General features: G+C 37.8%; 1 protein-coding gene across 1 annotated transcript in view; it reads left to right on the top strand.

Annotated features, from left to right (window-relative positions):
- LOC102411899 (plasma membrane ascorbate-dependent reductase CYBRD1) overlaps positions 1-15,858 on the top strand; it is a 32,962-nt gene that overhangs the window by 10,410 nt on the left and 6,694 nt on the right. The window contains exon 2 of the mRNA XM_006070245.4: positions 4,712-4,920. Coding sequence (XP_006070307.2) covers positions 4,712-4,920 — 209 coding nt within the window. The remainder of the gene's footprint in view (positions 1-4,711; positions 4,921-15,858) is intronic.

The following is a 15,858-nucleotide window of genomic DNA, read 5'->3' as shown; positions in this document are numbered from 1 at the left end:
GAAAGAATAATTGTACACAGGTCTTCCTCCCTCCCTCCCTTCTTGCCTGCCTTCCTTCCCTCCTTCCTTTTCAAGTTTATCACAACAGCATGTTCTGCCATCAGCCAGCCTGGGTGGGAGGGGGGTTTGGGGGAGAATGGATACATGTATATGTATGACTGAGTCCCTTCACTGTTCACCTGAAATTACTACAACATTGTTAATCAGCTATACACCAATACAAAATAAAAAGTTTAAAGTTAAAAAAAATTTTAAAACGTATTTTTCACAAACATGTGTTCATGTTTCCCCTCCTTTTCTTGCCCCAAATGGTTTTGCCATCTCGGACTGTAACAGAAAACCCTTGTTTCAGTCACAAGTAGCTGTCTGATAGCATTTCCCCTCCTCATGGGCTTCTGAGAACTTTTTCTTCCTTCTCACTGAACCTCAGGAATGGTGTCTAGGTAAGTGCCAAGCCAGAGAAGCAAGAAATATTTAAATTCCACTCTACAGGCAGTTTTTACTGCTGTTGAAAAAAGCTTCTTGTTGAAGAAATGTGGTTGATTTGTTAAGGTTGCCCTTTCTCCTGAAGTCCACCGTATTTGGGTTATTTATGCATTTTAAAAGGCACATAAACACATTATGCAAATGCATCACTTTGGAGTTATCCTCCATTTATCCAGAGAGCATTTGAAACTTAGTCAGCTACCCTGCAGAACTTATCTATCACCAGACCAGGTGCTGAAAACTCCATGCCTGCCTCCTATGAGAGAGCCACTGAGGTTTCCACAAGCTTCCTACTTAGAAGGTGAGACTAATTGCCTATTAGGTTTGCAGGCTTACAGAAATTTTATTCATGAACTCTTTCAACCATACAGAAACTAATATAACAGATCCCCATGTAGTCATCATCCATATTTAAAGGTGTTAAAAGAGTTTTGCCATCCTAAAAATTCATCAACTAGAACTTAAAGCTGGTAGGAATAATAGATAGTGCAAGCTGATGAGAGGAGAGGTTGGAGGCAGGCACCCTAACCTGGGCAAGAAACTAAAAGAGGAGATAGAAAATTCTAAAACTAGACTCAAGGACTAGAGAAAACAAAAATGTAATTATCTGGGCCCACTTGGATCAGAGGTAAGTACCTCTCCTGCTTCATAGTAATAGGACAGTATGTTTTACTGATAACCCCAAACCATGAATAAAAGATTAGATTGTGTCCCACTCATGGTATTGCTAGAGAAGGAAAGCTAGTGGGCAACCAACTTGAAAATCATTTGAGTAAATGTGAAAAGTTTAAAAATCAAGTTTTGACACTCAAAGAGGATTAGACTTTCAGTTTTGTGAAAAATTTGACACATTTTTCTGGGGTTCTTGCAGTATTGAGAAGAGTGAAAGTTCTTTACTGGGAACATGGTTGTCTTTGAATTTTGGACATTTTTCAGGTACTTTTTGTTCAAGAACCACATACATGCAGAAAAGTACCTAAATCATAAGGGACGTGTTTTCATCGCATGAGCACACTTATGCTCACATCATGAGACAACATTCCAGGCACCCCAGAATCCCCCCGGTAACCCTTGAACTCTCCTCAGCCTTAATAACTATTCCTGATTTCTAACATCTGAGCTTAGTTTTGATTTTGGAAATTTTGGGTATAATATGACCCAGATTAGGGAGGAAAAGCTGTCATGATTCATGGCTCATAATTTGCTTTTCAGGGAAACAGCCTGAGTATTTCCCTTATGCATGTGGATGCATCCATTCAAGCCCTGCAATCTAAGAGTCCTTCCCCTGGGTGGTGCCTGGAGGATATGATGATTATGATGCTGGTGATAACAATGATATTAATATAAAAACACAATGATATTGAGCAAACTACTTCACCTCTCTGTGCCTCCACTTCCTCCTCTGTGTAGTGGTAATAATAACTATGCCTTCCTCACAGAGTTGAGTTGATCATTATAATGTAAACAAATAGAGCACTTAGTATGGTGCCTACTACCTTGCAAGGGCTCAGGGTTTCGTGTGTGTGTGTGTGTGTGCCCTCATATTTCTGCCCTCAAAGACATTGAAGTAGGATAACAAAGGATATTGAACTAACTTTTTTTTTTTTTTGGCCATGCCATACAGCTTGTGGGATCTCAGTTCCCTGACCAAGGATTGAACCTGGGCCACAACAGTGAAAGCCTGGAATCCTAACCACTAGGCCACCAGGGAACTTCCTGAACTAGCTTTTAAAAGCATACCTTTTGGGAATTCCCTGGTGGACCAGTGGCCAGGACTTGGTGCTTTCACCGTCAGGCCTGGGTTCAATCCCTGGTTGGGGAACTAGGATCCTGGAAGCTACAGGGCAAAGCACCCCCTAAACATATACCTTTCAAGGTGTTGTATTAAATGGCTTGAAAAGATTTATTGACTATAGAAATGATTACCTGCAAAGTTTCTATGTCCTCAAGGAAATATTGATATAATCAATCAACATTTATAAGATAAACATATATGCACTAAAATGAGTAGGTAGTCAACCTTCAGAATTTGGATTAGATAAAAGGAATACTGTCCTATGATGCCTGCCTCTCAAGTATTAGAATGGAACCAAAGAATAGGAAGATGGACATCTTGTGCTGAAAGCTTTAAAGTGGCTGAATTCACATCTATTAATATCTTTGTCGGTTTTTTGTGTTTCTGACTGAAAATGGACAAGATAATCTTTTACATTTTATGATCCAATTAAGTTTCTTATACTCAAAATATAAATGTCTTTGAAGGGAAAAGGCAGCAGCTTCTGCTTCTACTTCTTTTCTGGAAGTAAGAAATTTATGTGACCCATTGCTAATATGGAACCTATTTTCCAAGACAGTATTCTTTAAACTTTTTCAACCTGCCATACATTTCCAGATATTTAAATTTTCCCTGAAATGAACATAAGGAGTGGGATAAGGGTAGGTTGGGGCAGGATATTGCCTTCCGAACAAAATTAATTGCATGCTGGATAGGGTGCCCATATAATCTATTGATTAAGCCAGGACACTAAAAAAAAGCTTTTCAAGAATCTTTTTGCTGAAGTTTACATGCAGAAAAGCATATGTATAAATGTATAGCTTAATGCATCTTCCCTCAGTGATTGATTACCTGTGTAACCAGCACCTAGGTTGAAAGTCAGATTATTAGCAGGAGCCCAGAAATCCCTCATGCATTCCTTTGCAGTTGCTATACCCCTTCTTCACAAGGGCAGCCACTATCTTGACTCTTCAATTTTTTTAATCTTTTATTTATTTTTTAAAAGTATATGGTAGTTAATTAGGTTTTGGCCACCTGGGGTCTTAGTTCCCTGACCAGGAATCAAACCCATGTCCCTTGCATTGGAAGCATGGAGAGTCTTAACCACTAAATTGCCAGAGAAGTTCCTGTCTTGATTTTTCTTATTGCAAAGATGAGTGTTGCCTATTTTTATATTTCATATCAATTGAATCATACAGTGTATATTTGTTTACGTCTAGTTTCTTGGCATTGACATTATAGATTGATCCATATCATTGGGTGAAGTTCTAGTTTTAGATCATTCATGCCATGGTATGAATATATCACAATTTATTTATTCAGTCTCTTAATGATGAACATTTGGGAATTTCCCAGGTTTTGGCCACAACAAATAGTGCTATACTACTACTCTTAATACATGCCTTCTGGTGAACATATGTATATATTTCTTTGGGGCATATGCCCAGGAGTAGAATTAATAGATTATAATGGCTCAGTGGTAAAGAATCCACCTGCCAATGCAGGAGACATGGGTTTGATCCTGGGTTGGGAAGATTCCTTGGAGAAAGAAATGGCAACCTACTCCAGTATTGTTGCCTGGGAAATCCCATGGACAGGGGAGCCTGGTGGGCTACTGTCCATGGGGTTGGAAAAGAGTTAGACATGACTTAGCAACTAAATAACAACAAAAGGTATGCATAAGTTTAGCTTAAGTAGATACTGCTAGTTTTCCCAAGTGTGTGTTCTCGTTTAAGCTCTCAGCAGCAGAGCATGAGAGTTTTGTTGTTTCATAGCCTCTCCAGTACTCAGTATTTTCCGTGTTCAGCCATTCAGACGTGTGATAGAGGTATTCTCATTTCTCTGTTGACCAATGAAGTTGATATCTTTATTATGTTTACTAGTCACTTGGATATACTCTTTTATGAAATACTTAGAAATACTCTTTCGTCTATTTAAATCTTTGCACTTATTTTTTCTATTCTTTAGCCTGTCTTTTCATGTCAAATTAAGGCACTTATATGAAGAAACCAGACCATAAGATTAAGAATTTAGTTTGGGACATGTTGAGTCTGAGATATTTGAGAGGCATCTTTGTGGAGATGTCAAGAAGCCATTGGAATATGTAGATCTGGAGTTCAGAAGGAAGTTCTGGGCTGGAGATGAGAATTTTGGAGTCCCAACCATGGAGGTAGCATTTTAGTGAGAGACTGAATGAGATCACCCACAGAGAGAGGAAAAAATCCTAAGACTGAGCCTAAGAGGCATCAAGGTTCATTCATAAGTTGGGAGTAAAGAAGATGCCAGCAAAGAGCTCAAGAAGAAACCACTGAGAGGCAGGGAAGAGAGGAGAAGCAGAAATTAACAGAAAAGGGTTTCATAGAAGGGAGTGTTCACTGCGTCAAAATGTTCATCTCGTGTTGGTTAAAAGAACAGCAACACTACATTCTGTGCCCTTTTTTCTCTCTTCAGCCATCATTGTATACAGACTGCCATGGACCTGGAAATGCAGCAAGCTCCTGATGAAATCCATCCATGCGGGGCTAAACACTGTTGCTGCCATTCTCGCAATTATTTCTCTGGTGGCTGTTTTTGATTTCCACAATGCCAAGAAGATCCCCAATATGTACAGTCTGCACAGCTGGGTTGGACTGACAGCTGTCATTCTCTACATCTTACAGGTCAGTATCTCAGTGTATTTCTAAATAAGATACAAAAAGTAAAACAATTCAGATACTGTCGATGTTTTGTTTTTCATAGTTTCTTGGAAGTCATTTCATTTCCACTAGTCATCATTCAGTTTGTTTCCATTATAAGTATTTTCCCTTGAGGGGGCACCAGAATTCAGTTATGAGCATGCTTGTGAGGTTTTAAATATGGACATATGTATGTTGAAAAAGTGCCATCTCATCATTTCTAGGCTGCCATCGTTCGCACTTTAAATTCCATGTGCTGGATGAACTAGCTCAGGCAAGAGCTCTATATTTCTTCCCCACATTCCCTGTCATTTCTATTTTCTAAGTTTATGAGTAAAGAGATGAATTTTTACATCTTTGTTAGATTTTGAAGGCTCAGTGATTGTTTTATTTTCATTTCACTTATTAAATGTCTTTCTTTATTAAAAACACATACTCTTGAGAGCACTATTTCTAAACATGTTAAGGGAGTGAGATAGGAATTTGGCTGTTCAAGGTCACAAAAGTAAAGGTTAATTTTTTAAGTTTTTGGTGTTAACCATTTTGTTGAAAAATCTTTGTAAACTATGTCAATTCATTTCCCTTCCTTAGTACATATATCCAACTCCTGATTGAGACATCATTGTGAACTTACTTTCCTATGGATATAGGAGAAGAAATGGGAGTGAGTTTGTAAAACCTCAAGGCATATCTTAGAATATATGAATGTATGACGGCTTTAAATAGGGATCTGTTAGAAGACATTTATTTGTCATTTTTCTTCCTCTTAAGTAAGGATTTTAAAGCCTTAAGTCTTCTTTAATTTTAACTAAATAGAAGTTGCTAGCTATATGGACACTATTAATTATTTAATTTGGATTAGCATGCCAGGAGATAAGGATCAGGGGATTGAAAGGTGCCAGACAAGAGGGGAGCATGGGGAAAATCCTATATCAAACATGATCTTCCTGATCAAGAAGGAACAAGGAAAAGATGCCATACTGGATGGCTGAGCCGAGCCCAGATCTCCTGCCCTCAAAGTTGAATTTCCCTCAGTGTTCTCATCTGGAAGACAGTGTCCTCCTCTGCTGCAGTCGGTGGGCCCTTTCCCTTCAGAGTAGGATGGTACGAGCAGGGGACATCCCCCAGTTGCTTTGGGGGTCCCCTTGGCCTACTAGCATCTTTTCAGGACTTTCTCAGCTCGCTGGTCTGCTTTCAGCTGTCTGTTCCCCTCACTTTGCCTCACCTCCTGTGGGCCACACCAGGACGCAGTAAAGGAGAGCCAGAGCGCATTCTGCAGATACCACTCTGCGCATTAAGCAGATAGCATTCTGCTTACCTCCTGTAACCCCTTAAGTGAGATACCTTTACGGTCACTGAGGAAGAACAGGTGGCAGAGCTAGGACTCAGGTCGTGGTCTTGCCAATCCTGAGCCCTCCCCGCTTGGTTCTGCTGCTTCCGCAACATCCCCATCATCACTCACCTGTGTTTGAGCATCCTCAGTGGAGGGCTGTGTCTCTGAGAAGCCGAATGGAAACCACCCACCCCAACTCTGTGTAGCTTCCCTGTGAAAGGGTTCTGTGGTTCTGAGTACAAAGTTAAAATGGATTAGATGAAATGCCTTTACTAAGTTAGTTATACGCCAAAGCATTCTCTGAACACTTGCAAAGAGGTATCAGAATGTTAATGCTGATGATCTCTAGGGGGCTCTATTCTAGTTGATTATTTTTCTTTTCACTTTCTGTATCTTCTAAATATACATGCATTTCTTGTATAACAATAAAAAGCTTTTAAAATGAAAACAAAGTTTCTTACACTAGATCTTTTAAGCTGGAATTTCTGAAAACCAATTTTATGCTGTGCTCTATATCTTAATATGTAAGATTAGGAAATATATATTGGAGAAGGCAATGGCAACCCACTCCAGTACTCTTGCCTGGAGAATCCTAGGGATGGGGGAGCCTGGTGGGCTGCCGTCTATGGGGTCGCACAGAGTCGGACATGACTGAAGTGACTTAGCAGCAGCAGCAGCAAGAAATATATCGGAATTAGCAAAAAAGAGAATATTTATTCTAAAATTTTTGGGTCTTAGATAAAATGGTTCTCAGAGGAATATAGGCTTAAATGTGTTTATTTATTGGAAAGAAAAACTTAAAATATATAAATGAAGTATTCACTTAAGAAAATAAAAGATTGATTATATCTCAGTAAAACAAGAAGAGAAAAAAAGGAAATAAAAAAGAACAGCAAAATATACAAGGAATAGTAAAGACCCCCTCCCTCCCATCCAAAAAAAAATCTGTGAACAATTGTATTATTTTCTGTTGTTGCCATAACAATTTGCCACAAACATGGGGGCTTAAAACAACACAAATATATTACCTCACAGTTTCTGCACATCAGAAATCCATGTTGGCTTGGCTGGTTTCTCTGCTCAGGGTCTCACAAGACCAAAGTCAAGGTGTTAGCTGGCCTGGGCTTTTTATAGAAAGACTCTAGGGTAGAATCAACTTGCAAAATAGTTCAGGTTGCTGGCAGAATCTATTCCTTGTGCTTGTAAGACTGAGGCCCCAGTCTCTCACTGGCTATTAGCTCAGGGCTGTTCCTAGCTTCTCACTCTGTTCCTTGCACATGGCCCCCTTCCATCAAACTGGCTTGGAATCTCTCTGACTTCTCCCTCTTTCTCCTCTTCATCTCTTCTTCCTCCAGCCAAAGTTCTCTGCTTTTGAAAGGATTTATGTGATTAGATTGGGCTGCCCATATAATCCAGGGTTTTCCCCCAATCAGAAGCATCCATAACCTTAATTACATCAGGAAAGTGTGTAGCATAATGTATTCACAGCTTGCAGGGATTAAGTTGTAGACATCTTTGGGAAAGGACATGATTTAGCCTATCAGAACCATAAATTTAAAAAAAAATAGAAGAAATTATAGATAAAATGAAAAGCTGGTTCTTTAAAACAAGTAGAATAAAATAAATGTGCACGTGTGCAAATTGCTTCAGTTGTGTCCAAGTCTTTGCGACTATGGACTGTAGCCCACAAGGCTTCTCTGTCCATCGTGTTCTCCAGGCAAGAATACTGGAGTGGGTTGCCATGTCCTCCTCCAGGGGATCTTCCCAACCCAGGGATTGAACCCATATCTCCTACATCTACTGCATTGGTAGGTGTGTTCTTTACCACTAGCACCACCTGGGAAGCCCAGGATAAAAATAGATAAACCACTGCAAATCTGACTGAGAAAAAGCATAATATACACATCGTTCAGAATTTTAAAAATATAATCACAGATACAAATAATATTTTAAAATTAGGACAGTTTATTAAATTTTAATAATATGGTAATATTCTTTAAAATCTTCAATAAAAAATGGTTATTTTCTTGCCAAGTATAAACTAACAAGTTGACCCAAGAGGAATTAGAAAACCTAAGCAGACCAATAACATTATAAGCAATTGGTCAGGTCATTTGAAATCTATCATTTAAACAAGACATTAGGAGAAGGCAATGGCAACCCACTCCAGTACTCTTGCCTGGAAAATCCCATGGGCAGAGGAGCCTGGTAGGCTGCAGTCCATACGGTCGCTTAGAGTCAAGACACAACTGAGCGACTTCACTTTCACTTTGCACTTTCATGCATTGGAGAAGGAAATGGCAACCCACTCCAGTGTTCTTGCCTGGAGAATCCCAGGGACAGGGGAGCCTGGTGGGCTGCTGTCTATGGGGTCGCACAGTCGGACACGACTGAAGTGACTTAGCAGCTTAGCGGTTCCAGATTGTTTTATACTTTGACCTACAGGGAACTAATACTTTAAACCAATCCAGTACACTGGGAGGAAACAAGCTCCTCTTCAACATGTGTACTGCGTACTTCATATCTAAGGAGGTAGCTTTAATAATAAACACCTTTACCAACATCTAACAGCAAACATAAGCTTAAACTCTGAAATACTGAAGACATTTCCATTAAAAAATAAAACACTGATGTTTGCAACCTTTGTATTCAATTTCATTTTAGAGGTTTTAGCTAATGTACAGCTAATGAAAAAAAATACATATAAATAATAGAAAATTTGTGACCCTTTTTCCTGTTTTCAGATCATATGATATATAGAAATCTAAGAGATGACTAAATTATGAAAGAATTTGGAAAAGTATCTGGATAAAAGATAGCCAGCAGAATCCAATGACTTTTCCCTATACTACAAATAACCACTTAGAATAGGAAGTAGAATCCTGTAAATCTTATAGTGCAGTACTATAAAATTTTACCAAAAAACAGAAAATATGGTATGAAGAGAGGAATACCATGCTACTGAGAGAGAAAAATTAATATAGAAACATTCTTCCCTCTTTAACTGTATTTTTATTATAATTTTAAACCCAATGGGAATTTTAAACTTTATGCAAAAGAATAAGTGCCCAAGGATAACCAAGAAAATAAAAGGAATAAACAAAATATATTCATGGCAAGAATGAATATATTCTTTCTGTGTCCAAGGCACAGAGGACAGACAGTATATATAATAACTTTTTCTATGACATTATAATATTTTAATTTACCAGGGAAAGAATGCTTATTTAATCAATGTTATCATCATCTGACTGCCCATTTGAAGGAAACCAAACAAAAAGACTATGTATATCACACAAAAGAAAAAAAAAGATACCAGATACAGTAGATTAAAGATATGGATATAAAAAAATCCAAAATCAAAAGAGAAAAAGAAAATTAAAAAGCATGTAATCTGTATAATACTGAGGTAGGGGAGGCTATAAGGTTGACAAGAAATCTAGAAGGAAAAGAAAGACATATATGGGTACATAAATTTTTTAAAATTATTTTCATCTCTTAATATCTTTGGGGGATTGGTTCCAGGACCCTCTCAGATACCAAATTCCAAAGATATTCAAGCTTCTTGTAAAAATTGGTGTGGTATTTGCATACAGGACTTCCCTGGTGGCTCAGATGGTAAAGAATCAGCCTGCAATGAGGAAGACTTGGGTTCGATCCCTAGGCTGGGAAGATCCCGTGTAGGAGGGCATGGCAACCCACTCCGGTATTCTTGCCTGGAGAATCCCCATGGACAGAGGAGCCTGGCAGGCTACAGTCCGTGGAGTTGCAAAGAGTGGGACTCAACTGAGTGACTAAGCACATATTTGCATATAACCTATATGCATTCTCCCATATACTTTAAATCATTTGTAGATTACTTACAATACCTAATACAATGTAAATGCTATGTGAATACAATGTAAATCCTATATAAATATTTCCTGGTCTATGGAAAATTCATGTTTTGCTTTTCGGAACTTTCTGCAGTTATTTTTCTGAACATTTTTTTTTTTATCTCTGATTGGTGGAATTTATGGATTCTGAACCTGGGGCTATAGAGGACTGATTGTATATGTGACCAAAGATAATAAAGTTGGCAGGAACTACTCAAGGAGATATGGGGAATAATCTTGTCATGTGTTAAGGCTTAATGTGTTTAATATACAAAACAACTCCTAAAAATCAATAATTAAAAAGTCAACCTAATAGAACTATGAACAAAAGATTTGACCAGACAGTTCAGATAAGCAAGAATTAAATCACCAATGAGCATATGAGAAAATGTCCAACCTCACTAAGAAATTAGAGAAATGTAAGTTAAAATAACAATAAAATATAATTTTCCTCCCATGAAATAGACAGAACAATAATGATATCCATTGCTGGCATAGAGGTGAGAGGTAAGGGTACGCTACTACACTGCTCATGGAAAAGTGAATTGCCACCAAATTAGGGAAGTAGTTTGTTAATATCTATTTTTTTTTTAATATATATACTTTTACACAACATTGTAACATATATACTTACTGTTTAACCTAGCAGTCCACATTTGGGGAGATCAGAAATAAAATGCTGTCACAAAAGGAACTCTAAAAAAGGATTTTTAGTGCAGCAGTGCTTGCAGGAAATGGGAAGCAAACTAAATGACCATCAATAAGAACTTGTGGTAAATCTGTTGAATATGACACAGCTGTTACAAAGAATGTAGTTCTGTCTATTGTGTGATACGTGTGTATGCTCAGTTGTATCTCTTTGGGACCCCATGGGCTGTAGCCTGCCAGGCTCCTCTGTCCATGGGATTCTCCAGGCAAGAATACTGGAGTGGGTTGCCATTTCCTTCTCCAGGGGATCTTCCTGACCCTGGGATTGAACCCGGCATCTCTTGCATCTCCTATATGTTCTTCAGTGTAAAAAAATACTGAAGAATAATGTGTATAGTAAAATGTCATTTGAGAAGGGGGGAGGAAAGAAAGGGAAAAAAGCATTTATGTGTAGATGGGTAAAGAAAGTTATGGGAGAATATGCCAGAATACCATTGTGGGGTTGTTGGGGAATTATTTGTTCTGGGGGAGGGTATTAAATTTTTAAATGCATCTTGTTTTTCTTGCTTGAACTTGTGGCTCTTTTGTCTTAAAATATAAGTAAATCACATGTCACAAAAGATCATATATACACAAATTTTAAAACTAAATAAGCAAACAGTGTTCCCTCAAATCAGGTTATGAATATTCGTGTCACGTGTGGTAACTACTGGTTGGTTGTTTGGAAACCAGATGAACCATTTCCTTCCTATTCCTTTTCTGGGAAAGATGACTACATTCCAACTTTATTCGGTTATTGCATCCAAGCTGTTTTTAAGTTACTTGCATTGCTTCCCTGAAGAAGTGACAGAAGAGATCACCCAGATGTTCTCAGGAAGAAATTAAACGAAAGAATATTTCCTATCCCCATGGAAAGAAACCAATTCTAAGCTTGCTTTCTTCACTTTTGATAGGAGCTAAGCCTCTTTCTTAGGCTTCCCTGGTGGCTCAGACGGTAAAGCGTCTGTCTGCAATGCAGGAGACCTGGGTTCGATCTCTGGGGTTGGGAAGACCCCCCTGGAGAAGGAAATGGCAGCCCACTCCAGTACTCTTGCCTGGAAAATCCCATGGACGGGGGAGCCTGGAAGGCTACAGTCCATGGGGTTGCAAAGAGCCTGACACGACTACACTTTCACTTTCAAGCCTCTTTCTTATTAAGATTTACGAAGATTCCTCCCTATTCTTAGTTGTAAAAATTCATGAACCACGAAAACATGCTTTGACAGAGATGTGCCTCTGTCAGATTAAGTTAGAAGTAAAAATGGGAACCATTTTCTCCGTGAAATCAGGACAACTCTCCGTAAGTGGAGGTTCTCGGAGCTGCCGCTTGTAGGTGGAGAACAGGAAGTCCCACCCTCTTGGAGCAGCTGCAGCAGCCTGCTTGCTGCTCACTTGCACAGCTGCCAACTGTTGTGCACTTCAATTGCAAAGTATAATTGTGTGCAGGCCATTCATCCACGTTTGTAAGGTCAGTTTGCATTCTTCCCAAGACCAACTCAGTAAACAAACCTACCACAGAGTATGAAGAGCATGGGAGAGATTGTCAAGAGATTACCTTAGCGATCTTGAACTTTGGTTTAACCACTTTATAAAGTCAAGATTTACCGGCCAAATGAAGCTAGGGTCCAGGCTGTTTCAATAAATGAAAGGAAGCAAGAAAGGGGACTAACAACAAAGCAATACAACCAAAACAAGCTGAAAGTCTTCACGCTTCCTGTGTTTGTCTATGAATTGCAAAGCATTTCAAATTGTAGGCTCTTTTTTTTCTACTTGTGACATCTAGCCTCTGGGGGATTAAAAAAAAAAAAACAAAACAAGCCTGTGTGTGTGTATGTAGAAGTTATGAATCATAATAAAATTAACTCTCATAATTCCACCATCCACCTTAATTTAGAAAACATAGAACCCCTCTCCCCCTCAACTTGATCCCACATTTTTCTACCTATCCCAACTCCTGCAGGTAACCATTTTCCAGAAGTTTTTTCTCATTCCTGTTTTTCTTTGTAATTTTACCACATGCTGTAAATTCCCGAACAATATGTTGTTTACTTTGTATTTTTTATTTTTTTAAGAAACAGTATCATTAAGTATTTGATTACAATTTTTTTCATTCTATCGATTCAACTATACAGACTCCTCTAGCTGTAGTTTAATCATTCCTACTTTTGTATTCTGCTGCATAAATTGGCCACACATTTACTTATCTATTCTCCTGCTATTACACTTTTAGATGATTTTGAGTTGTATTCTGTTTCTGACAATGCTGAATTGATCATTCACATACACATCTCTTGGCCCTCATCTGCAAAGGTTTCTCTGGTGGTATTCTTACAATAGCAGTTTTATACTCAGTCTAAAATAGTGTCAACTTGTTTTCCAAAGTGTTTCCAATTATGTTGCTGTCAGCAGCAAATAAGAGTTTACATATGAAAAAAAAAAAAAGTTTACATATGGCACATTGTTGCCAACATGCATCCTCTTCAAACTTTTAAAATACTGCCAAAGTGGTGGATATAAAATGATGTCTTGTGATTTTCTTGTTTATTTCACTGGTTACTCAGGGTTCACCTCTAAAAAAAGATACCTGTTTGTGTCTTTTGTGCATTTAAACAATGAGTTTGTTTTCCTTTTTCTTAAAGATTTGTAGGTATTCTGTGTCAGATTCCTGTTCATTTATATGTATTATATATATCTTCAAGCATTGAGGCTTGTATTTTCTCTTTTCTTAGCATTTTTTGACAAATAGAAATTCTTAATTTTAATGAAACAAATTAATCATCTTTTCCTTTAGGTTATCATTTTTTGTTTTGTTTTGATGACTTGTTTATGAAATCCTTCTGTACCGTGAGGTCAAAGCAAACCAGTTCTCAGGTTCTACTCCAGACCTCCTAGATCAGAAATTCACAATGGAGGGTGCGGGAGGGGGAAGGTGGGTGGGCCCCGCAATATGTGCTTTCATGGTACCTGCAAGTGACTCATATACACACTAATATTTGAGAACAGTTGGTAGAAGAGAAAAACCTATGAATAGCCAAGAGGTTACATTACAATAATATTATTGGAAATGTTAATTTCTTTTATGTTTTCTATTAAGAGTATTAAAGTTTTGTCTTTGATATGAAGTATACTTAATTCATCTAGAATTGTTAGTTCATGATGAGATATTGTTATCTAACTTCATTTTTTCTCCAGATTGATAAGCTCTTTCCCCAGCACCATTTATTGAATTGTCCCTATCTTTGCCATTTATCTGCACTGCCAGTTTTGTCTCTTTTTCTCTGCATCCAAGCCAGTGGAATTGAAGAGTATAGAAGTATTAAAGTATATTTTTGTTGTCGTTTAGTCATTCAGTTGTGTCCAACTCTTTTGCAACCCTATGGACTGTAGTCCATGGGATTTTCCAGGTAAGAATACTGGCGTGGATTTCCATTTCCTTCTCCAGGGGATCTTCCTGATCCAGGAATCAAACTCACATCTCCTGCATTGGCAGGCAGATTCTTTACAACTGAGCCTCCAGGGAAGCCTGTTGAAGTACACAGAAGTATATAGAATTATTTACAGGGTATAAAATAGAGGTAGAGATAAGAATCTTTGAACTGTACTTTTTTTGAAGAAGATACTTCTAATATTTCACTATTCAGTACAGATGCTTCACATTTTCTCTTATTCCAGTTTGTGAATTGGTTTTGTTTTTCTTTTGAAATCATGAAAGTGAAAATCGCTCAGTCATGTCTGAGTCTTAGCGACCCCATGGACTATACAGTCTATGGAATTCTCCAGGCCACAATGCTGGAATGGGTAGCGGTTCCCTTCTCCAGGGGATCTTCCCAACCCAGGGATTGAACCCAGATCTCCCACATTGCAGGCAGATTCTTTACCGTCTGAGCCACCAGGGAAGACCTGAAATCATGAATGAATGTAGAATTTTATTGGATGTTTTTTGTGTATGTTGAGATGTGACTTCGGTTTTTCCTCTTTAATCTGTTAATGTAGTCAGTTACATCAGTGGATCTTCTAATGTTAAACTTGGGTAAATTGAAAACATTTTTAATTGTTTCAAGATTCTCTTTTGCTCTCTGAAATATTCAGATTCTTATCTCTTATTGTTTTACCTGTGTACTAACTAGGCTTCTCAGAAATGTCATGTCACAACGTTATAACTTTTGTTTAACAGGAGAAAATGTGGTCCCTGACTTTTTCCTTGCTTGCATCCAAATAGCTGGTAGTATTTATGAACACAGGACTTGGAATCCGAAAGACCTCAGTTTGAATCAGTTTCATTCATTTGTAATTTGTGACCTTTGGACTTGTTATTGAACTTTTCTGGGCTTAGTTTGCTCACTTAGTAAGACTTTCATACATCCTTCACAACATCATAGGAACCAAGGACAAATAATGCATCGAAAGGCTCAGCCTAGGGCTTAGTGTACTAAAATGACACAAGTCAACTGTTGTTATTAAAACTGGAAGCCTTGTGGTAGGCTCCTTTACAACCTTAAGATGACATTTTTCATTTCAGCTATAGATCATTAACACCTTCATGGTTGAGAATATCATTTTATGTCATTGAAATTTTATTCATGATTTACCCATGGAAATATATTTTTTCCATATTCCTATTCTCCTGCCTCTTCTGAGATTCCTAAGATTCTTATTGTTTTGAATGATTCTTAGTGTTTTCTCTTATTTCTTTCAGAATTTATCTTGTGTGTCTCTTATAATCCATAAAGTTCAATGATATAAGTAGATGGGACATCAGAAGTTTGCTTACAGGACCTCATTTAACTCTGTTGAAAAATACTTACCCATTTTCAACAGAATTAAATACCAATTATGCATTGGATACTTGTCTAGCTTGTGGGGGATACATTGTTCCACAAGACAAGCATGGGCCCAAAGAGACATGCTTAGAAATCAAAGGAAATAAAAAATGATTAATATAAACTATACATCTTTATGTTATAAATTTGAATAATTTGGAACACTTTTAATCAAAGATAAGCATCCTGTAATTTTTTTTCTTTTCCT

Source organism: Bubalus bubalis, chromosome 2 (assembly GCF_019923935.1).
Source record: "Bubalus bubalis isolate 160015118507 breed Murrah chromosome 2, NDDB_SH_1, whole genome shotgun sequence".
Classification (NCBI taxonomy): domain Eukaryota; kingdom Metazoa; phylum Chordata; class Mammalia; order Artiodactyla; family Bovidae; genus Bubalus; species Bubalus bubalis.
The sequence above is the reverse complement of the archived record's forward strand: the minus strand, read 5'-3'. Positions and strand labels throughout refer to the sequence as shown.